The sequence below is a fragment of the Odontesthes bonariensis genome, chromosome 5 (genome assembly GCF_027942865.1).
Source record: "Odontesthes bonariensis isolate fOdoBon6 chromosome 5, fOdoBon6.hap1, whole genome shotgun sequence".
NCBI classification, from domain to species: domain Eukaryota; kingdom Metazoa; phylum Chordata; class Actinopteri; order Atheriniformes; family Atherinopsidae; genus Odontesthes; species Odontesthes bonariensis.
Window position 1 is genome coordinate 31,861,883 of NC_134510.1, and position 24,358 is coordinate 31,886,240.

Below are 24,358 nucleotides of genomic sequence, written 5' to 3' on the forward strand. Positions count from 1 at the left end.
AGAAAACTTAAAGTAATTAGCACTCACAGACACCCTTTTTGCATGTGTATGACAGGTGGTAGTTGCATGGCACATCGCTCCAGCGGCCGCCGTCATGCCACACCATCACCACACAGTCCTCACCAGACAGGAAGTAGCTGTCAGGCTGGGCTTTGTTCCAGTTCACATAGAGCTGACAGACGGGTAAGCAGGTTAAAACATACACAAGAAGGAACAGGGGGAATTAATGCAGCTTTTTGATGTCATAATAACCTGATTTCAGACAAAAAGGATGTGAAAATTAAGAACATTTAAAGGTAAAACTGGAAACAGTTGAAAGAGTCGAAGTGTCTGCTCACCAGAGGGTTCCCATCTGACCAGTGGAAGTCTCCCTCAATGGTTCTGTCATTTAGTCCAATCCACTGATATTCCTTGTATTTGTCTAAATGAAATATCAAAATATGTATTATGGGTAAATGTAATATGTATGGCGGTAAGAAATTATAACACAGTCATGTGAAACTCCCTTCTGTGGCACCTTTGTAGATCAGATGTCACAAAATACTTCATGACAAGATACTTAAAATAGAAATGAACAAGAAAAATTAATCAGTTTCACAAAATAACATATGACAAGTACGTTTATTCATGTTTTCAAAAACGAAGCTGTGTCAGAAAAATGGCAAAGAACTTGTGAGATCAGTGGCAGCGGTTAGATAACTTGATGCCAACTGTTAACCATACAATTATTCATATTTAAGCATAATGATGTGTTGTTTATTTTATCCCCCCACCGTAACCAGCTGGACTGGCAGTGAAACCAAAAATAAATACAATTCTAAAAGGTCCTTGAACAGCACAGGGTTGGATTTCACTCAAACACTGTCGTCTGGTCAGCAGTGTAACAGCACCTATGTGTGGAGATGTTATGAACAGGCACAGTGCCTGTTGAATATCTAAAACAGCCTACAGTATAACACATATGTGAGAATATAAAGTATATATAAGTTTATATTTTAAACAAATACTGTACACGAATAAAGAATAGCAATGCCTTTAAGCTGCATACAACTATAATATTTGTTCAAACTACAAGGCACATATTGAATGTCTGCAAACTGGTCATGACTGCAAAAGTGGGAGTGTAAAGAGTTAACATCCATACATGTTAAGTCAACAAACAGTTCTCCAGTCTAGGAGCAATGACTCCAAAATATCTTTAGTGTTGAATCAGCCATCTGTTGATTTTTCCATCAATGTTTACATTCCCTTGAGTCCTGTCCCTATCTCTTATCAATCTGGAACACAGCTCTATGATGCTATTTTTCATTGAGGTCTAAGTAAATGGTAAATGGACTGTACTTGTATAGCGCTTTTCTAGTCTTAACTGACCACTCAAAGCGCTTCTAACACTACATGCCACATTCACCCATTCGCACACACTCATACAGCACGTCTACATCTATACACACTACGTGCTTTATAATCATTCACACAACCATTCATACACCGACGGATTTATCGGTAGGCAACGTGGGGTTCAGTGTCTTGCCCAAGGACACTTCGACATGTAGCCCATCTAAGGAGAAATGTTTTATCATTTTTTTATTTAAATTGTTTTGCAATTTAAAACATGCTTTCCCTTAATCAAGACACGATTAAATAAAACTGTATAATCATCTCCAATTCAGAATTAAATACTAAGGGTTTATGCTCAACTAACACTTTACAACTGACTAAATTTCCTTCAGTTAAATCAAGAAAAAACTGAGGTCATTGTGTTTGGCAACAAAGAGAAGAGGTTTGCTGTCAGTAAACATCTTGAGTCACTGTCTCTAGAAACTAAACACCAAGTCCGGAACCTCGGCATGCTGATAGACTCAGACCTGACCTTCAACAATCATATCAAATCAGTCACCAAATCAGCCTTTTATCAACTTAAGAACATATCCAGAATTAAGGGTTTCATGTCCCAAACTGATCAGGAGAAGCTGATTCATGCTTTCATCTCCAACAGACTTGACTACTGTAATGGTCTTCTGACTGGACTCCCCCAAAAGAGTCTCAAACAGCTGCAGCTCATTCAGAACGCTGCAGCCCGAGTTTTAACCAGAACAAAGAGATCAGATCACATCACCCCAGTTCTCAAGTCTTTACATCGGCTCCCGGTCAGATACAGAATAGATTTTAAAGTTCTGCTACTCGTCTACAAATCACAGAATGGTTTAGGTCCAGAATACATGACTGACATGCTAGCAGAGTATAAACCCAGCAGAGCTCTGAGATCTGCTGACTCAGGTCAGATAGTGGAGCCCAGAGTTCAAACTAGACACGGTGAAGCAGCTTTTAGCTGTTATGGTGCACACAACTGGAACAAACTACCAGCAGAACTGAAATCAGCCACAACTGTAAGCACTTTTAAATCCAGGTTAAAAACATTTCTCTTTCGGTGTGCTTATCGTTGAGTTTATATTTTTCTTTTTCCCCTCTTCTTTGATTGCTTTAATTTTTATTCTATTTTTGTTTTCTCTTTAAATTGCTTGTTTTTATGCTGCTTTATGCTGTTCTTTTAAATGCCTTGTCTTTATGTAAAGCACATTGAGTTGCCTGTGGTATGAAATGCGCTATATAAATAAAGATGCCTTGCCTTGCCTTGCCTACATTCAGCTTAAGAGTTGGTGGCCAGTCAAAAAATTATCCTTACATTTAAAACTGGAAGATTAAAAAGTTATGTATGAATAATGTCCAATTTCAAAAAGACATGGAGAAAATGTGTACAGTTCACAATAAAAACTGAGATCAGATGTCCTTTTCAAGGCAACAACCAGTGTTCGAATTACGGGGGGTACAGGGGGGGGTTGACCCCCCTGATTGAGACTTGAACAACAAATACACAATGCATGATATATTCATAAACTTTTACAATATACAACAAAGTTTTTTAAATTCATACAAAGTTGTAGGTATTTTTCTGTTAAGACGTCTCATTCAGAGCTGCTCATGTTTTACTCTGATCATCAGTTAATATGATCCATGGCAACTCCCTACAGGGTGAAAAAGGAACCGGAGGAATGTCAGATAATTATCTCATCACCCTGCTGCCAGACAAAATAGTGACTTCAAGACCGTGACACAGAGATTCAGAGAGATGGAACACTTCAAAACGTCTATGTCGTGTTTGAACATATTTCACCCCTCTACATCGTAAGGAATGTTAGGGGGGAATGGTGGGCTGAGATTTTTTTTTAAACCTTTTTTCTTTTGGAGCCTGCAATGCTTATCTGGGGAATAGCAAACAAAGTCTTTCATTGGATAGAAACAACTAAACTAAGTGTTCTGACTCCTGTCAGTGACTGGGAAAGTTAAGTTTCCCCCTGGTGGTGATTTTCGGTTATTGCTGCATTGATTACCGGCTGCTTCCAGTGTTCATGCATAAGCTACAAGTGCTCCACCACAGAGAGTTGGTTGTCTGAGCCTTGGAGTGGAACCAACAGTGAGTATTGATGCACTTGGTGTATTTTAGTTGTTTCATGACACTGTGTTGTTCAAGGTTATGTTTAGGCATTTATTTACGTTACGAAAACCGTGCTAACTATGCTAATGCTAATCGCGAAGCATTTCGTTAGCAAGAAGCTAGTTAAGCTGTTATGGCTAATTTAGTTGAGTGTATTTCATGTTATGATTACTTTCCTGTGTGTGCATTCAGGTGATAATAGTATGTTAGACATATTTCATTTATCTATACTGTAACATGTTGTGTATTTCTTGTGTTGCAGTTTTACAAATAAAAATATAACAGAAGATTCAGTAAAGCAACCTCAGTTAAACTACTGGTCTCTCATTTTGTTCGCTATCTGTCAGCCAGGACAGAATAGTAAAATGTTGACCACTCAGCGGGGAAAGGCAACTGAACAGCTGTGAACAGCACGCAGAAGCATAGCAAGATGAGTGACCAAGAAGAACGTCGGTCTCAGCTGGAGACGAGGTCTCGAGTCTCAGCTTCCCACAAATCATCCAGAGCTTCAACCCGGACATCAGTCAGCGCCGCTGCAACAAGGGCTAGAGCTAAGGCAGAAGCAGCAAAAATTAAGGTATCCTTTGCAGAAAAGGAGGCAGCCATGATGAAAGAAAAGGCTTCAATAGAAGCAAGTCTTCATGTGTTAAAACAAGAGAAAGAAACTACTGCAGCATCTAAAGAGGCAGCAATATTCGAAGAAGCAGCAGCAGCAGTCAACTATGTGGAAGAATCCGCTCTTCGTGAGTTACAGGATTTAGCTCTTGAAGATCCAATAAAACGCACCAAAGACTATGTAGAAACGCAGCCATTTGATAAACATGCTCCACAGGAGTTTCAAGTTGCTATGTCACTTCCACCAATCTTACATCATAAATCAGTGATGACCCGACCCTCTAGTAAGGCACAAGATTCACTGTATGAGTCATTTAAGGATGAAGACGAGCACAAACCCATTGCTGGTGAAGGCTACACACCTCCCCCTGTCCCGAGGGTATTTTTCCCAAAGCAAGAGTATTCACCTGTGACTCCTGACCCCCAAAATAAATCACCTACGGTTACATTTCAAGCTCCTCATCTGGCACAGAGTAATAAATACTCACCTTCAACTCCTCAAACAACAGATTTAGCTCAGTATCTTATGAGAAAAGAGATGGTGAGCTCTGGACTCCTTGCCTTTGATGATTGCCCAGAAAATTACTGGGCATGGAAAGTGTCTTTCCTAGCAGCTACAAGGGAACTGAACCTATCTGATCAGGAAGAGCTCAACCTTCTGGTCAAATGGCTGGGGCCCGAATCATCAGCTCAAGCCAAGCGGATAAGGTCAGTACATGTTAATAAGCCTAGAGCAGGTGTCTTCATGGTATGGGAGCGTTTGGAGGAAACATACGGAAGCCCGGAGGTGATTGAAAGTGCTCTCCTGGAAAAACTAGATACTTTCCCAGCTATCTCAAACAAAGACACACACAAACTCAGGGAATTAGGTGACTTGTTAAAAGAGCTGGAAGCCGCAAAGGCTGAAGGATTCTTGCCTGGACTCATGTTTCTAGATACGGCAAGAGGTGTGAACCCAATAGTCGAAAAGCTTCCTTTCACCATGCGGGAACGCTGGATCACACAGGGATCCAAGTATAAGAAAGATTATCAAGTCCCTTTCCCACCATTCAGCTTTTTTGTCAGCTTTGTATGTTCCCAGGCTAAAACCCGCAACGACCCCAGTTTTGCATTTAACATCTCCTCTACTCCCAGCCAACACAAGTTAGGAAAAGTACCAAAATACTTTCCAAAATCAACTGTGACAGTAAGGAAAACTGAAGTCGCTGCAGCAATCAGTGTGCCGCAGGTTAACACAGCCATCAGGAAAGAAGAACCGGACAAGCAATGTCCTATACATAATAAACCTCACCCGCTATCAAAATGCCGTGGGTTCCGAGGAAAGCATCTTGATGAGAGGAAGACCTACTTAAAGGAGAATTCAATCTGTTTTCGATGTTGTGCCAGCACCAAGCATATGGCTAAAGATTGCAGGACCACGCTTAAATGCATAGAGTGTGAAAGTGAAAAACATATCTCAGCGTTGCATCCTGGTCCAGCTCCATGGTCGTTTGGTGGGCAGGCTGAACACTCACCTGAGGACAAGCAAAGCGGGGAGAATGAAGACCTTGTACCTCCTATGGTCACCTCCAAATGCACCAAGATATGTGGCGGCGCCCCCAAGCCAAGATCCTGTTCAAAAATCTGCTTGGTTAAGGTTTCCCACGCTGACCATCCAAGTAAGTCTCACAGAGTGTACGCAGTACTAGATGACCAAAGCAACCGGTCTTTAGTAAAATCAGAGTTCTTCAGTCTATTGGACATTAACAGCAGTGCATCCCCCTACACTCTGAAGACATGCTCCGGCACAATGGAGACTGCAGGGAGGAAAGCGAGTAACATCGTAGTGGAGTCACTTGACGGGAAAACCAAGGTGACACTTCCCACCTTGTTGGAGTGTAACTATCTGCCTGATGACAGATCTGAGATCCCAACTCCTGAGTGCACCCAATATTTTCCTCACCTCAGACCAGTGGCTGATAAGATCCCTCCAATTGACACTAGTGCTCCCATCCTGCTGCTGCTAGGCAGGGATATTTTGAGCTTGCACAAGGTACGTGAACAGCGTAATGGGCCTCACAACTCGCCATATGCCCAGCGTCTTGACCTTGGCTGGGTCATAGTTGGGGAGTTATGCTTAGGTGGCGCTCACAAGACAGAGGTAGTCAACGCCTACAAGACGCATGTCCTCCAAAATGGACGCTCCTCTTTCCTTAAGCCATGCACCAATAGCATCCATATAAAGGAGAAGCTTAAAGGTCCAACCCAGTGCAGTCTTCAAACAGCATCTCACACTGAGCAAATATCTCAGGAGACATGTAAAGATGGTCTGGGGGAAAGTGTGTTTCAGAAAACACCTGAAGATGACAAACCAGCCATGTCAGTGGATGACAACAATTTTCTGAGGATAATGGAAAAGGAGGTGCATATGGACAATGAAAACCACTGGGTGGCACCGCTACCTTTTCGTACACCTCGAAAGCCCCTTCTAAATAACAGAGAACAGGCCTCCCAGAGACTCGCCTCTCTCCAGCGCTCATTCAGGAAAAAACCTGAGATGAAAGAGCACTTCTTTGACTTCATGCAGAAGGTCATTGACAACCACCAGGCAGAGCAAGCTCCTCAACTAGAGCCGGGGAAGGAATGTTGGTATTTGCCGACTTTTGGGGTTTACCATCCCCAGAAACCTGGAAAAATAAGAGTCGTTTTTGATTCCAGCGCTGAGTACAAGGGAACGTCATTGAATGATATGCTTCTCAGTGGACCCAACCTCAACAACACGCTAATTGGTGTTCTACTAAGATTCAGAAGGGAGCAAATAGCTGTCACAGCCGATGTAGAACAGATGTTCTATGGGTTCAAGGTCAGAGAGGACCACCGAAATTTCCTTCGGTTTCTGTGGTACAAAGATAATGATCCAGACAAGGAGATCGTTGATTACTGGATGACTGTGCACGTGTTCGGGAACAGCCCATCCCCAGCTGTAGCAACATATGGGCTGAGGAAAGCTGCAGAACAGGGAGAGACTGAACATGGTACAGACGCAAGGCATTTCATCTTCAGGAATTTTTATGTCGACGATGGACTCGCCTCAGTGGCCAAGGAGGTTGAAGCTATCAATCTTCTGCAGCGAACCAAGGCTCTGCTAGCTGAATCTAACTTAAGACTTCACAAGATAGCTTCCAATAGCTCAAAGGTCATGGAGGCTTTTCCTATGGAAGAACGATCAAGTGACTTTAAGGATCTAGATTTGGGAGCAGACCCCTTGCCCCTCCAGAGAAGTTTGGGTTTAAGCTGGGAACTCCAGACAGACAGTTTCACCTTCAGAGTGGCAAGAGATGTTAAACCATTTACTCGAAGAGGCATGCTGTCCACAGTAAATAGTCTTTATGATCCCCTTGGATTCGCTTCCCCCATAACAGTGCAAGGCAAAGCATTGGTGAGAGACGTTTCTTCAGAGCAGTATGAGTGGGACACGCCTCTCCCACCAGAGAAAGAGACACAGTGGAAAGCATGGACCAACTCCTTAATTGAGCTAGAACAGGTTTGCATTCAGAGAGCATACATTCCAGTCTCTATGTCATGTTCTAAATGGACAGAACTATGTGTTTTTGCAGATGCTTCGACCATGGCTATAGCTGCTGTAGCCTTCCTGCGTGTCTTGGATTCAGAGGGAAAATGGCATGTAGGGTTTGTGATGGGAAAGTCAAAGCTAGCTCCTTACCCCATGCACACTGTACCTCGCCTGGAGTTGTGCGCAGCAGTCTTGGCAGTCGAGCTGGCAGAAGTGATCCAATCTGAAATAGATATTGAGCTGCAAGCAGTCAAGTTCTTCACAGATAGTCGCATCGTGCTGGGCTACATCCACAACAGTTCACGAAGGTTTTATACCTATGTAGCCAACCGAGTAGCTCGTATTCGAAGCTCTACTGAACCAAAACAGTGGCAGTATGTGTTGACTGACCAAAACCCTGCAGACCAGGGAACCAGGCCAATTTCAGCAGCTTACCTGTCCTCATCCAGTTGGTTGCTTGGCCCCCCTTTTCTCAGGCAGTTAAACCAAGGTCAAGATGATGAAGCAGAACCATTTGAGCTTGTAAACCCAGACAAAGACAAAGACGTTCGGGCCCAAGTCACCTCTCTTTTAACCAAGGTCACAGATCATTCTCTTGGATCCACAAGATTTGAACGCTTCTCTACTTGGAAGAGTCTAGTAAGAGGTGTGGCATTTCTCATTCATGTAGTCAAGTCATTCTCAAGAGAGGCTAAGACTGAAAGTTGTAAGGGATGGCATCAATGCAATCAGCTGCTCACCACAGAGCGTTCTCAAGCGAAGATGGATATCTTCAAGGCTGTGCAGGAGGATGTGTATAAAGAGGAGCTGAAATGCTTAACTCAAGGTACCAAAGTGCGCTGCCAAAGTCCCCTTGCGAAGCTGGATCCCTTCATTGACAAGAGCGGATTGATTAGAGTTGGAGGTCGGATAAACAGGGCAGATTTGGAAGACCAAGAGAAACATCCACTCATCCTGCCAGCTGGCCATCATGTAACCACTCTCGTGGTCCGACACTATCATGATAAAGTAGCCCACCAAGGTCGCCATTTCACAGAGGGTGCATTGCGCACCGCTGGTGTCTGGATAGTAGGAGGGAGGAGGCTTGTCTCTGGTATCATATTCAAATGTGTCATCTGTAAGAAGTTAAGAGGCAAGAGAGAAGTTCAAAAGATGTCTGATCTGCCGGCTGACCGGCTGGAAATGGACCCGCCTTTTACTCATGTCGGGCTAGACGTTTTCGGTCCATGGAGTGTCAACACTCGACGGACACGAGGTGGAGCTGCTGAGAGCAAGAGGTGGGCGGTCATTTTTGCTTGTTTAAGTACAAGAGCTGTGCACCTTGAAGTTATTGAAACCATGTCAACCTCGAGTTTCATCAACGCCTTGAGGCGCTTTCTATCCATACGTGGACCTATCAAACACCTAAGGTCAGACAGAGGAACAAATTTCATCGGTGCTTGCAGAGAACTTAAGGTTAACACAGACGATTCTGAGATCAAGAACTACCTGCAAGAGCAGGGATGTACATGGACCTTTAATGCTCCCCATTCCTCACACATGGGAGGAGCTTGGGAGAGACTTATAGGAGTGGCAAGACGCATCCTGGATGGACTGCTAGTAAAGGATGGTGCTACCAGACTGTCTCATGAAGTGCTATCAACCTTGATGGCCGAGGTTATGGCCATTATGAACGCTCGACCACTGGTTCCAGTCTCATATGATGCAGAGATACCTGAAATGCTCTCACCTGCCACCCTGCTCACCCAGAAGGCGAGTATTACTCCTGCACCTCTAGGAGACTTTGAATTGGACCATCTGTGCAAGGTGCAATGGCGCCAGGTCCAGAGCTTGGCAGACTCCTTCTGGAAAAGGTGGAGATTGGAGTACCTGGCAACACTTCAACCACGGAGGAAATGGACCTCAGAGAAGCCTGACCTCCAGGAAGGGGACATTGTTTTGATAAAGGACGTTCAAGCGAAACGCAACGAGTGGCCTCTTGGACGGATAGTTAAGGCCATTGCCAGCTCAGACTGCAAAGTCCGTAAGGTCGTAGTGAAGATTCTTAGTCAAGGGGTAATTAAAGAGTATCTTAGACCCATCAGTGATGTTGTTTTACTTATGCCGCAGAAGAAAGAGTAAACAGTGGTATAACAATTGTATACCAAGCGGGGAGTGTTCTGACTCCTGTCAGTGACTGGGAAAGTTAAGTTTCCCCCTGGTGGTGATTTTCGGTTATTGCTGCATTGATTACCGGCTGCTTCCAGTGTTCATGCATAAGCTACAAGTGCTCCACCACAGAGAGTTGGTTGTCTGAGCCTTGGAGTGGAACCAACAGTGAGTATTGATGCACTTGGTGTATTTTAGTTGTTTCATGACACTGTGTTGTTCAAGGTTATGTTTAGGCATTTATTTACGTTACGAAAACCGTGCTAACTATGCTAATGCTAATCGCGAAGCATTTCGTTAGCAAGAAGCTAGTTAAGCTGTTATGGCTAATTTAGTTGAGTGTATTTCATGTTATGATTACTTTCCTGTGTGTGCATTCAGGTGATAATAGTATGTTAGACATATTTCATTTATCTATACTGTAACATGTTGTGTATTTCTTGTGTTGCAGTTTTACAAATAAAAATATAACAGAAGATTCAGTAAAGCAACCTCAGTTAAACTACTGGTCTCTCATTTTGTTCGCTATCTGTCAGCCAGGACAGAATAGTAAAATGTTGACCACTCAGCGGGGAAAGGCAACTGAACAGCTGTGAACAGCACGCAGAAGCATAGCAAGATGAGTGACCAAGAAGAACGTCGGTCTCAGCTGGAGACGAGGTCTCGAGTCTCAGCTTCCCACAAATCATCCAGAGCTTCAACCCGGACATCAGTCAGCGCCGCTGCAACAAGGGCTAGAGCTAAGGCAGAAGCAGCAAAAATTAAGGTATCCTTTGCAGAAAAGGAGGCAGCCATGATGAAAGAAAAGGCTTCAATAGAAGCAAGTCTTCATGTGTTAAAACAAGAGAAAGAAACTACTGCAGCATCTAAAGAGGCAGCAATATTCGAAGAAGCAGCAGCAGCAGTCAACTATGTGGAAGAATCCGCTCTTCGTGAGTTACAGGATTTAGCTCTTGAAGATCCAATAAAACGCACCAAAGACTATGTAGAAACGCAGCCATTTGATAAACATGCTCCACAGGAGTTTCAAGTTGCTATGTCACTTCCACCAATCTTACATCATAAATCAGTGATGACCCGACCCTCTAGTAAGGCACAAGATTCACTGTATGAGTCATTTAAGGATGAAGACGAGCACAAACCCATTGCTGGTGAAGGCTACACACCTCCCCCTGTCCCGAGGGTATTTTTCCCAAAGCAAGAGTATTCACCTGTGACTCCTGACCCCCAAAATAAATCACCTACGGTTACATTTCAAGCTCCTCATCTGGCACAGAGTAATAAATACTCACCTTCAACTCCTCAAACAACAGATTTAGCTCAGTATCTTATGAGAAAAGAGATGGTGAGCTCTGGACTCCTTGCCTTTGATGATTGCCCAGAAAATTACTGGGCATGGAAAGTGTCTTTCCTAGCAGCTACAAGGGAACTGAACCTATCTGATCAGGAAGAGCTCAACCTTCTGGTCAAATGGCTGGGGCCCGAATCATCAGCTCAAGCCAAGCGGATAAGGTCAGTACATGTTAATAAGCCTAGAGCAGGTGTCTTCATGGTATGGGAGCGTTTGGAGGAAACATACGGAAGCCCGGAGGTGATTGAAAGTGCTCTCCTGGAAAAACTAGATACTTTCCCAGCTATCTCAAACAAAGACACACACAAACTCAGGGAATTAGGTGACTTGTTAAAAGAGCTGGAAGCCGCAAAGGCTGAAGGATTCTTGCCTGGACTCATGTTTCTAGATACGGCAAGAGGTGTGAACCCAATAGTCGAAAAGCTTCCTTTCACCATGCGGGAACGCTGGATCACACAGGGATCCAAGTATAAGAAAGATTATCAAGTCCCTTTCCCACCATTCAGCTTTTTTGTCAGCTTTGTATGTTCCCAGGCTAAAACCCGCAACGACCCCAGTTTTGCATTTAACATCTCCTCTACTCCCAGCCAACACAAGTTAGGAAAAGTACCAAAATACTTTCCAAAATCAACTGTGACAGTAAGGAAAACTGAAGTCGCTGCAGCAATCAGTGTGCCGCAGGTTAACACAGCCATCAGGAAAGAAGAACCGGACAAGCAATGTCCTATACATAATAAACCTCACCCGCTATCAAAATGCCGTGGGTTCCGAGGAAAGCATCTTGATGAGAGGAAGACCTACTTAAAGGAGAATTCAATCTGTTTTCGATGTTGTGCCAGCACCAAGCATATGGCTAAAGATTGCAGGACCACGCTTAAATGCATAGAGTGTGAAAGTGAAAAACATATCTCAGCGTTGCATCCTGGTCCAGCTCCATGGTCGTTTGGTGGGCAGGCTGAACACTCACCTGAGGACAAGCAAAGCGGGGAGAATGAAGACCTTGTACCTCCTATGGTCACCTCCAAATGCACCAAGATATGTGGCGGCGCCCCCAAGCCAAGATCCTGTTCAAAAATCTGCTTGGTTAAGGTTTCCCACGCTGACCATCCAAGTAAGTCTCACAGAGTGTACGCAGTACTAGATGACCAAAGCAACCGGTCTTTAGTAAAATCAGAGTTCTTCAGTCTATTGGACATTAACAGCAGTGCATCCCCCTACACTCTGAAGACATGCTCCGGCACAATGGAGACTGCAGGGAGGAAAGCGAGTAACATCGTAGTGGAGTCACTTGACGGGAAAACCAAGGTGACACTTCCCACCTTGTTGGAGTGTAACTATCTGCCTGATGACAGATCTGAGATCCCAACTCCTGAGTGCACCCAATATTTTCCTCACCTCAGACCAGTGGCTGATAAGATCCCTCCAATTGACACTAGTGCTCCCATCCTGCTGCTGCTAGGCAGGGATATTTTGAGCTTGCACAAGGTACGTGAACAGCGTAATGGGCCTCACAACTCGCCATATGCCCAGCGTCTTGACCTTGGCTGGGTCATAGTTGGGGAGTTATGCTTAGGTGGCGCTCACAAGACAGAGGTAGTCAACGCCTACAAGACGCATGTCCTCCAAAATGGACGCTCCTCTTTCCTTAAGCCATGCACCAATAGCATCCATATAAAGGAGAAGCTTAAAGGTCCAACCCAGTGCAGTCTTCAAACAGCATCTCACACTGAGCAAATATCTCAGGAGACATGTAAAGATGGTCTGGGGGAAAGTGTGTTTCAGAAAACACCTGAAGATGACAAACCAGCCATGTCAGTGGATGACAACAATTTTCTGAGGATAATGGAAAAGGAGGTGCATATGGACAATGAAAACCACTGGGTGGCACCGCTACCTTTTCGTACACCTCGAAAGCCCCTTCTAAATAACAGAGAACAGGCCTCCCAGAGACTCGCCTCTCTCCAGCGCTCATTCAGGAAAAAACCTGAGATGAAAGAGCACTTCTTTGACTTCATGCAGAAGGTCATTGACAACCACCAGGCAGAGCAAGCTCCTCAACTAGAGCCGGGGAAGGAATGTTGGTATTTGCCGACTTTTGGGGTTTACCATCCCCAGAAACCTGGAAAAATAAGAGTCGTTTTTGATTCCAGCGCTGAGTACAAGGGAACGTCATTGAATGATATGCTTCTCAGTGGACCCAACCTCAACAACACGCTAATTGGTGTTCTACTAAGATTCAGAAGGGAGCAAATAGCTGTCACAGCCGATGTAGAACAGATGTTCTATGGGTTCAAGGTCAGAGAGGACCACCGAAATTTCCTTCGGTTTCTGTGGTACAAAGATAATGATCCAGACAAGGAGATCGTTGATTACTGGATGACTGTGCACGTGTTCGGGAACAGCCCATCCCCAGCTGTAGCAACATATGGGCTGAGGAAAGCTGCAGAACAGGGAGAGACTGAACATGGTACAGACGCAAGGCATTTCATCTTCAGGAATTTTTATGTCGACGATGGACTCGCCTCAGTGGCCAAGGAGGTTGAAGCTATCAATCTTCTGCAGCGAACCAAGGCTCTGCTAGCTGAATCTAACTTAAGACTTCACAAGATAGCTTCCAATAGCTCAAAGGTCATGGAGGCTTTTCCTATGGAAGAACGATCAAGTGACTTTAAGGATCTAGATTTGGGAGCAGACCCCTTGCCCCTCCAGAGAAGTTTGGGTTTAAGCTGGGAACTCCAGACAGACAGTTTCACCTTCAGAGTGGCAAGAGATGTTAAACCATTTACTCGAAGAGGCATGCTGTCCACAGTAAATAGTCTTTATGATCCCCTTGGATTCGCTTCCCCCATAACAGTGCAAGGCAAAGCATTGGTGAGAGACGTTTCTTCAGAGCAGTATGAGTGGGACACGCCTCTCCCACCAGAGAAAGAGACACAGTGGAAAGCATGGACCAACTCCTTAATTGAGCTAGAACAGGTTTGCATTCAGAGAGCATACATTCCAGTCTCTATGTCATGTTCTAAATGGACAGAACTATGTGTTTTTGCAGATGCTTCGACCATGGCTATAGCTGCTGTAGCCTTCCTGCGTGTCTTGGATTCAGAGGGAAAATGGCATGTAGGGTTTGTGATGGGAAAGTCAAAGCTAGCTCCTTACCCCATGCACACTGTACCTCGCCTGGAGTTGTGCGCAGCAGTCTTGGCAGTCGAGCTGGCAGAAGTGATCCAATCTGAAATAGATATTGAGCTGCAAGCAGTCAAGTTCTTCACAGATAGTCGCATCGTGCTGGGCTACATCCACAACAGTTCACGAAGGTTTTATACCTATGTAGCCAACCGAGTAGCTCGTATTCGAAGCTCTACTGAACCAAAACAGTGGCAGTATGTGTTGACTGACCAAAACCCTGCAGACCAGGGAACCAGGCCAATTTCAGCAGCTTACCTGTCCTCATCCAGTTGGTTGCTTGGCCCCCCTTTTCTCAGGCAGTTAAACCAAGGTCAAGATGATGAAGCAGAACCATTTGAGCTTGTAAACCCAGACAAAGACAAAGACGTTCGGGCCCAAGTCACCTCTCTTTTAACCAAGGTCACAGATCATTCTCTTGGATCCACAAGATTTGAACGCTTCTCTACTTGGAAGAGTCTAGTAAGAGGTGTGGCATTTCTCATTCATGTAGTCAAGTCATTCTCAAGAGAGGCTAAGACTGAAAGTTGTAAGGGATGGCATCAATGCAATCAGCTGCTCACCACAGAGCGTTCTCAAGCGAAGATGGATATCTTCAAGGCTGTGCAGGAGGATGTGTATAAAGAGGAGCTGAAATGCTTAACTCAAGGTACCAAAGTGCGCTGCCAAAGTCCCCTTGCGAAGCTGGATCCCTTCATTGACAAGAGCGGATTGATTAGAGTTGGAGGTCGGATAAACAGGGCAGATTTGGAAGACCAAGAGAAACATCCACTCATCCTGCCAGCTGGCCATCATGTAACCACTCTCGTGGTCCGACACTATCATGATAAAGTAGCCCACCAAGGTCGCCACTTCACAGAGGGTGCATTGCGCACCGCTGGTGTCTGGATAGTAGGAGGGAGGAGGCTTGTCTCTGGTATCATATTCAAATGTGTCATCTGTAAGAAGTTAAGAGGCAAGAGAGAAGTTCAAAAGATGTCTGATCTGCCGGCTGACCGGCTGGAAATGGACCCGCCTTTTACTCATGTCGGGCTAGACGTTTTCGGTCCATGGAGTGTCAACACTCGACGGACACGAGGTGGAGCTGCTGAGAGCAAGAGGTGGGCGGTCATTTTTGCTTGTTTAAGTACAAGAGCTGTGCACCTTGAAGTTATTGAAACCATGTCAACCTCGAGTTTCATCAACGCCTTGAGGCGCTTTCTATCCATACGTGGACCTATCAAACACCTAAGGTCAGACAGAGGAACAAATTTCATCGGTGCTTGCAGAGAACTTAAGGTTAACACAGACGATTCTGAGATCAAGAACTACCTGCAAGAGCAGGGATGTACATGGACCTTTAATGCTCCCCATTCCTCACACATGGGAGGAGCTTGGGAGAGACTTATAGGAGTGGCAAGACGCATCCTGGATGGACTGCTAGTAAAGGATGGTGCTACCAGACTGTCTCATGAAGTGCTATCAACCTTGATGGCCGAGGTTATGGCCATTATGAACGCTCGACCACTGGTTCCAGTCTCATATGATGCAGAGATACCTGAAATGCTCTCACCTGCCACCCTGCTCACCCAGAAGGCGAGTATTACTCCTGCACCTCTAGGAGACTTTGAATTGGACCATCTGTGCAAGGTGCAATGGCGCCAGGTCCAGAGCTTGGCAGACTCCTTCTGGAAAAGGTGGAGATTGGAGTACCTGGCAACACTTCAACCACGGAGGAAATGGACCTCAGAGAAGCCTGACCTCCAGGAAGGGGACATTGTTTTGATAAAGGACGTTCAAGCGAAACGCAACGAGTGGCCTCTTGGACGGATAGTTAAGGCCATTGCCAGCTCAGACTGCAAAGTCCGTAAGGTCGTAGTGAAGATTCTTAGTCAAGGGGTAATTAAAGAGTATCTTAGACCCATCAGTGATGTTGTTTTACTTATGCCGCAGAAGAAAGAGTAAACAGTGGTATAACAATTGTATACCAAGCGGGGAGTGTTCTGACTCCTGTCAGTGACTGGGAAAGTTAAGTTTCCCCCTGGTGGTGATTTTCGGTTATTGCTGCATTGATTACCGGCTGCTTCCAGTGTTCATGCATAAGCTACAAGTGCTCCACCACAGAGAGTTGGTTGTCTGAGCCTTGGAGTGGAACCAACAGTGAGTATTGATGCACTTGGTGTATTTTAGTTGTTTCATGACACTGTGTTGTTCAAGGTTATGTTTAGGCATTTATTTACGTTACGAAAACCGTGCTAACTATGCTAATGCTAATCGCGAAGCATTTCGTTAGCAAGAAGCTAGTTAAGCTGTTATGGCTAATTTAGTTGAGTGTATTTCATGTTATGATTACTTTCCTGTGTGTGCATTCAGGTGATAATAGTATGTTAGACATATTTCATTTATCTATACTGTAACATGTTGTGTATTTCTTGTGTTGCAGTTTTACAAATAAAAATATAACAGAAGATTCAGTAAAGCAACCTCAGTTAAACTACTGGTCTCTCATTTTGTTCGCTATCTGTCAGCCAGGACAGAATACTAAGACTGCCCCTCACAACACCTTTATGTCTTTTAGAATATTATACTGTATGCAACATAGACCACTATGCAAACATCATTTACGCTAGGTGCTGTTTACACATACCCAGGTATTTTGATAAACGAAGACCTTTCCCTTCGTTTGTGCCTTTCGTTTATACACAAACGGAGTTTTTTCCTCCGAAAACGAAGCATAAAAAAAACTCCGGCAAAAGTGGAGATTTTTTAAAAACTCCGTTTAGCGTTTGTGTATAAACTGGTTGAAAGAGACAAAAACGGAGTTTTGGGCAATTGAGAATGAGGAGTTGTCGTCATAGTACAGAGCCCCGCCCCTATCCGCCATGTTGGCAGGAAGCTAGCGTGAAAACGCCACAGTGAAAACGCAGTTTTATAGTCCAGCGCAACATTTAAAAGTAACTCAGTCTTGCTGTCAGTCCACACACGAGCCTGGCGCCATACTTTCTTCTTGAAAAGGATCCGGAAGTTCTTCCTGTCAGCGGTTCTCTATTAGGCTTCTGATTGGCTTGTGTGGAATTCTCATTGTTCTAACACTGCCACCGTGAGGCTTGGTGTAATTTAACAGCTCCTGATAGCGTATTTATGCTGATCAATGTAGACGTGTTTTTTTTTTTAAACGGGGCTGTGTGCACCTAGTCATTGTTGCAAACGAAGGTTAGAAAATATGCGTTTATCAAAATACCCGGGTTTGTGTAAACAGCACCTAAGTGTACTATATCTCCATTGAGTTAGAGTTTTAACCAATCAATCAAAAAAATCTGCACTTAAATAGCTTTTTTAAGATTATGAGGAAGTTAATCTTTGCCCTGATGGATTGAATGTGTCAAATACTGCAATAGGATTTTCAATCATGATGAAACTGGGAAACACTGCCTTTAAGACATTCAATCTTAGATAATGTGGTGTGCTGTACAGTACTTGCCAGATTCACTTGCTCCAAGTAATAACATCTTAATCTTAGCAGACCTCAAACCAAGTTTGTACCGTTGATGTAGACTTGCTCCTCGGGAGTCATGACAGAGAGTAGATGTCCGCCACACATCCGGCAGTGCTGCTCGGCTGCCTCCCAGCTCTGCTGTTTACTGAAGTGACGATAACAAAAACCCTGAAACTTCTCCCAGCCTGGCTCACATTCCTCTGCATCTAAAACAGAGTGGATAACACGGTAAAGACACATGTCAAAGAGTTAAATATAATGTGAGTTAGAGGAGACATATTGCTGAGAATGTGTTATGTTAAAAATGGCCGGCACTACACCTGTCTGACACAAGTCTCCTCCGTAACCGGGCAAACAAAAACACCTTATTGATTCACCATCAACACAAGTGCCTCCATTCAAACAAGGGTTCTCCAGGCAAGAATCTGCAAACACAAGCGGATGAAAATTAAATCAGAATATGTATGGACAATATTCAATATAACTTTAAATATTCATATTTTAGAAGAAATTGAATAATGCCATATAGCATTAGATTTAGTTGTCAGAGTTGTTAAGGTCTTAATTGGCTGAAGCTGGGAAGGTGCCACTATTAGGGTTTCACCTCTCATGCTGAAGCTTACCATGCTCACTTCTGCACTGTATATGCTATTTCTTTTTCAGTTAACTTTAATTCTAAGTCCCTTTTCCTTCGAAACTCTTTGTCAAGTCACCACTTAATTTTGCCATAACTGAAGTCACGCACACATTATGCTTCAAGCTGTTTTCAATCTGAATGAGAATCATATTTATTGTTTATTCCTACTATCTTGCCAACAATTGTTTTAATTTGGTTCTATTTTTTCTGTATTTGTGTGACCCATACAAAACTGCATTCAGAAGAAGAGCCCTCAAATATTTTGCTGTCTGACTAGTTGGTATCTAGATACACGACCCTGTCTCCATCAGTGGAGCTGAGGTGGAGCAGAAGATGTTTAGATTCGTGGAAATACATTTTATAGAAAGCCTGCCATGGTCATCACAAATCGTAACTCCAGTCAAGACAGCTTCTTAAAGCCTAAAATGAACAGGAACAACTGAGAGCATCCAGAAAGAAACATCACAAAGTGGCATTGAATGTGCTCAAAAACACATGCAGAGGATGATTTAAAGCATTCAGTAAAACATTAGGGTCCATCTACTAAACATCAAGAGATGTCCATTTATTGTAAAACAAAGTGACTACATCTGTCATGTCATTATATAATCAATCTCCTGTTGCATAATGATGCTGAAATTCAAGTGTGCATTTTTTTTTTTTTAATGGAAAGCTACCAGCAGGCGGAGCTGCTACATCAGGTTTGGTTTCCACTAACTGATTACAGTGTCATATATTTTGCAAATCTTCCTACAGGGTCTTCTTATCATTAAGAATTAACCTTTTTCTTTTAGAAATTAATATTGATATGATAATATGAAAATGTCTCTTAAATACCCGAACTCGAAACCAGGGTTTGAATCCCATTCCTGCTTTTCTTACCTCTTTTATTTCTTCCCCTACCCGAACCAGGGTTTGCATCCCCACCCCGCTGTGACTCGTGTGCAGTTGGTGAGAGGCTGAGGTACCTAACTTATCGCACTTACTCTAGCACTAGTTTTGCTCTTAGCTGTTTGGTTTTGGAAGGAAATGCACTTATGATTTCTTGTGACCTGAAGTTCTTTTGCCTACCGATGTTGAACGCACTTATTGTAAGTCGCTTTGGTTAAAAGCGTCTGCAAAATGACCGTAATGTAATGTAATGTAATGTTAAATGCAACAGTACAATATAATAAATAAGACATTCTTGAGCTATTTATTTTCAACCACAAACAATATTGGCATTTAGTATATATATATATTAAGTGTATATTCTAAGTGAGAATAATCCATGTAAATGATGTAATCTTTTCAAAATGTAGCTCTGTTCATTTTTCATGATGGTTAGCTGCTCATGTAAGGTAAACATCGTGTGAGTTGTCAAAGAAAACAACGGACTGCGCTCATTTGTACGTCATTTGAAAGTGTCGGCCAAATGAGTAGATGTGAATCAGTAATGTGAAAAGAAATCCATCTCAAACTAGTGTTGTTGAAAGTACAGTAAATTATACACTTAAGTTATTCATCCAAATGTATTAGATAAAATGGAAGGCTCCATCTGTTGTTTTGAATCTGCTTCCCCCTATTCTAAACAACAGTACAAGCACATTAACACCAGCTGTTGTGCTTTATGGAGTACAACTACCTGAAATGCCTCCTTGTTTTGCAGCCGGCAGGGAGGCACCCATGGCTGTCTGCGCCCCCTCTTCTTTTGTAAGATACTCAGGATGAATGGTGGGAGCAACTATGGTCACATCACTGCCGTCGGTGGTGAGTGCTGGACTAGAGGTCTTCTCTTCTTCAGGACGCCATGTGCATATGTCAACCGAGGGCTCGTCTGTGCCGGGCTCCCCCTCAGCTCGCTCAGATCCATGTTCTGTTGAGACAGTTTAATAAGACATCTTACTGTATATATTCGTAGCTTATATATAGACAGATAATGTCACTCAAATACTTTCCAAGAAAAAATGAGTTCACAGAGAACTTTTTAACAAAAAGGTGAGTACTGAATCTGTTGCTCAGTTTATTTCTAAGTTTCAGGGGTGCATTTGACATTTTAAGTAATGGTTTGGTTACGGATTATTTTTCTGTTAATTCTGGTCATTTTCAGCTATTCAAACCAATCAGTTGGTTAGACCACAAGCATGCTTTAAAGGTCTGAAGACCTGGTTGACTCTGAATTTTCTGCTTCTAAATTCAGACAAAACTAAAGTGGTTGTCTTTGGACCTGAGCGCCTCAGGAAGTCACTGTCTAGCTATATGGTTACTCTAGATAGCATTACCTTACCTTCCGGTATGACCTTGACAAACTCTGGAGTGATTTTGGACCCGACTCTGTCCTTTGACAACTCCCATAAAAGACTGGTTTCTTTAACCTTTGTAATACTGCCATGATTGGGAACATCCTAACATACTGGTTTGAATTAGACTATACCCTTCAAGTGTCTTGAGTTGAGTTGATTTTGGTGCTATACAAATAAAACTGCATTGAATTTAATTGAATTATTCATCTCTATTTAGTTCAGTGTTGACATTTGTTTACATCATTTTTCTTTGTTTGATTTAATACTTTATGATGAGTGGCAAAAAACATGTGAACCTATTCTTTGTTTCAGCAATATAATTGACTAACAGAGTAGAGGAAGTGACTGTTGGATACACAAAATGTTACCATTAATATTGCTTGTGGTAATCTCTTGTTCCATAGAGATGTCTTCAGATTCCTCAGTGACAGGAGGCACAGCGCTGTATTCCCGATCAGAGCGGGACTCCTGCGGAGTGGAGAAGGAAGGTTCTGGTTCCCAGCCAGGTGTCATGGTCAAATGAGGGATCAGTGTGATTTTTATCTTTGATGGGGGGGGTGCATCAGTGCCAGCCTCATCAGTAATTCCATCCGAGGTGTGATCGACTGGAACTGTTGGGTTTGTCAAATGGAGTTCCAGTTTCATCTGCGGACTTTCTCCTGATAATTCACCTGATCCCTCTGGATCGTTGTCTGTGATACTCTGGGCTGTGTTGAGGAAGATTGAAGGGTTTTCTCCTAATCCCTGCTGGTCATGCTTATCCTGAACATCTTCCAGAGATTCAGCATCGGATGAAACATTATCTAGTGGTAGGAATGTTACAATTTCTGGTGAGATGGCTTCAGTCTCCACAGAAGCTGGAAATGGGGTTACAGACACTGGGGATGCCAACAATGTAAATGAATTATTTTGTAGACTGGAGTATGTGTCATTTAGAACTACTCCAGCTAATGGGATTTCTACTGGATACATGTGTCCACTCTGCTCTGTTGGATCATCTGGTGCCGTCTCCTCTGAAGTGCTGCTGAATTCCTCATTACCGTGGTCCACCGGGATAGAGGACTCTGTTGTTACACCTGAGTGCTCTTCAGTGGGATTAAAACCTGTAAAGAGGGAACATAATCAAGCACATCTGTCCACTTCTGAAGCAGCTTAGATTGAAAATGAAAAATATGCAAAAACAGAGCAGCAGATAATGTTCAGTCAGAATTGAAGCTTGATATCTCCTGCATTTTTACCATTAACTGTGCAGACATTTCACTCCACATGGAGGAAACAAATATTGAATTTTTGCTAAAAAATTAACGACAACTCCAGTTTGACAAGAATATATTTGTCAGCAGCTGTGACGTAAAACAGTTGATACAGGTCTACAATGAGTCTAAGAAGTATTTTATTATGAGAGGCTGACATGTACTCACTTGAATCTGAAGTAGGGACCACTTCAGAGGTGGTAAGGACTTCTATACCCATCAAACATTGGCTAGTAGAGTTGTTTGTTTCCTCATGTAGAAGAGGATTTGTGGTGTCCTCTTCAGATCCCTCTTCTGTTGGGTGTTTCTCAGGTGTACTGTTATCAAAGGATGGTAACATAGTGGTGTTGTGGACATAAGTTTCTTGAGTGTGGGGTGAAATGTCAGCTGATATTTCCTCAGCAGTATCGGTGGTGGCTTCTTCTGGCTGTCCTGAGACATCAGATTCAGTTACAGAGCTGTGTTCCATGTGGACATCTTGAGTGTGGTCCTCTTGTGAAACTGGAAGATCACTTTCTTCCTGATGCACCTGAATTTCATCTGCCTCAGATGTGGCATTCACAAAGTGAATATCCATGCTTTCAGTCTCAGATACATGGTCTTCTGTTGGCTTTGTGCTTTCTGAAGTCCCAACATCAGTTGTTGTTATGGTAGGATCTCCAAGAGTCACCACAGCATCAAGCTTTAGAGTAGTTGTTGGATGAGACTGTTCATGATCTGTCTCTGGGTTTTCTTCAGGTGCTGGCTGATAGGACTCTGGGTAGCTGGCCTTCTTTACCAGCTCCCAGGCATATTTGGTGGACAAGCTGTCTTGATGCTCAGACAGAGGAGTCACAGACTGAGCAGGGTCTTCTGTGAATGCATAACCTCTTACTGGGGACTGAGCGTCCACAGGGCCCTGCTTTACTGGATTTGCTGTTTGGGCACGTTGCACCTCTTCAACTCTGTCTGGCGTTATGTCACTTTGACTGACGTCCCCCTGTGTTGTTAAGAAAATAATGTCTTGGCCAATGTCTTCTGGCTCAGTGGCAAGAAAATCTTGGGGAGATTCAGTGTAAGGACCATTATCACCTGGAGAAAAATAAAGGTGTTAAAAAAAGTTATTTATATTGCCTTTCTGTCCTGTTAACAATCTCTTGACCTTTAGACTTATAATGGTTCCCCCGACAGGTAAATTTACAAAAAACTGTAGCTTCCCCCCAAAAAAGATTGCTTTCTTACTTTTAAAGCAATAAACATCGTGTCGAGAGTGAATCTCTGGGAAGCCTGTCTGGTTGCTGTATTGATAGATGGTTTTAACGCCAGGTTCGCCACCTCCACAGCGCTCTCTAGGGGTGACGATGGGATAACGCACGCTGCCGTCTGCCAGCCACCCGGGGCTGCAGTGGTTTAGTCCGTCACTCCAGGCTGCGTATAGCTGAGCTGTGGTGGCCAGCTCTGCACCGTGACTCACACAGTAAGCCATGGCTTCCCAGAAGGTGAAACGCTGGGGGGCGGAGCCATAGAACACCTCACCTTTAAGTAGAGAGATAGATGTCGTGATTTCTTTTCAATCTTTTAACTGTTGCTTTTGCTGTAGTTTTAGATGCTACACCTGTCACAGTTAGCAGTCAAATTAAGTATTTTTACAATTTATCCACAGTTTTTTTTTTATCATTTTATTTTTCCCACTGCTCTGCTCTGTCTATACACACCTGTTTGTCATCAGTCATCACTCACTTGGATAGTTATCTTCCTTATTTCTCTTGTTGCTCGCCAGATAGTCTTTTTTTTGTTCTTCTTTTGTTGGGGCATCATGTTGTGTTTTTATACCTGTCTTTCCCTTGTTTGTACACTAATCTTTTCCCTCCCAACATTTCTTTGTCCCTGTAGTGTTTTCAGACTGAGATTTTATTCTGCTTTGCTGCCTGCTGCCTTTCTATTTGTTTGCTCCACTGCCTGACTTCTCATGCTTGTTGCATATTATCTGGCTTTGTCTTTTCTTGACTCTACATCCTGTTACTGCATCCCAATATATAATTGTAATAGATCTCTGGAGTGTATTCTCCATGTTTTTTATAACTGTATGATCAAAAATATCTGGACATGATTCCATTTCCACTATGTCACCTTGAAACAATTAATTAAAAACATTAATTTGCTGCTGTAGTGACTTTAACTCCCCTGGATTGTTCTAATGTCAATCTTTCACTCAGAAATAGTTCAATGTATTGTAAACTGAGTAGCTTCTGCAGCCTAAACGAGTCAGGTAGCTTAAGTTTTATTCTAAGTACGTAAGAATCCTCGTGTGACATCCAGTGGCTGCATAAGGTTGCATGCTGCGCCTTTAATATTGTTTGAAGTTAAACATGGTGACAAAACATGTCAT

At 43.3% G+C, this 24,358-nt stretch overlaps 1 protein-coding gene across 1 annotated transcript in view; it reads right to left on the reverse strand.

Moving 5' to 3' along the window:
* bcan (brevican) overlaps nt 1–24,358 on the reverse strand; it is a 38,736-nt gene that overhangs the window by 3,678 nt on the left and 10,700 nt on the right. The window contains exons 6-13 of the mRNA XM_075466107.1: nt 23,212–23,505; nt 22,159–23,061; nt 21,106–21,840; nt 20,080–20,310; nt 18,139–18,243; nt 17,866–18,024; nt 339–421; nt 28–172 (exon numbers count right to left, since the gene is read on the reverse strand). Of these exons, the coding sequence (XP_075322222.1) occupies nt 28–172; nt 339–421; nt 17,866–18,024; nt 18,139–18,243; nt 20,080–20,310; nt 21,106–21,840; nt 22,159–23,061; nt 23,212–23,505 (2,655 nt within the window). The remainder of the gene's footprint in view (nt 1–27; nt 173–338; nt 422–17,865; nt 18,025–18,138; nt 18,244–20,079; nt 20,311–21,105; nt 21,841–22,158; nt 23,062–23,211; nt 23,506–24,358) is intronic.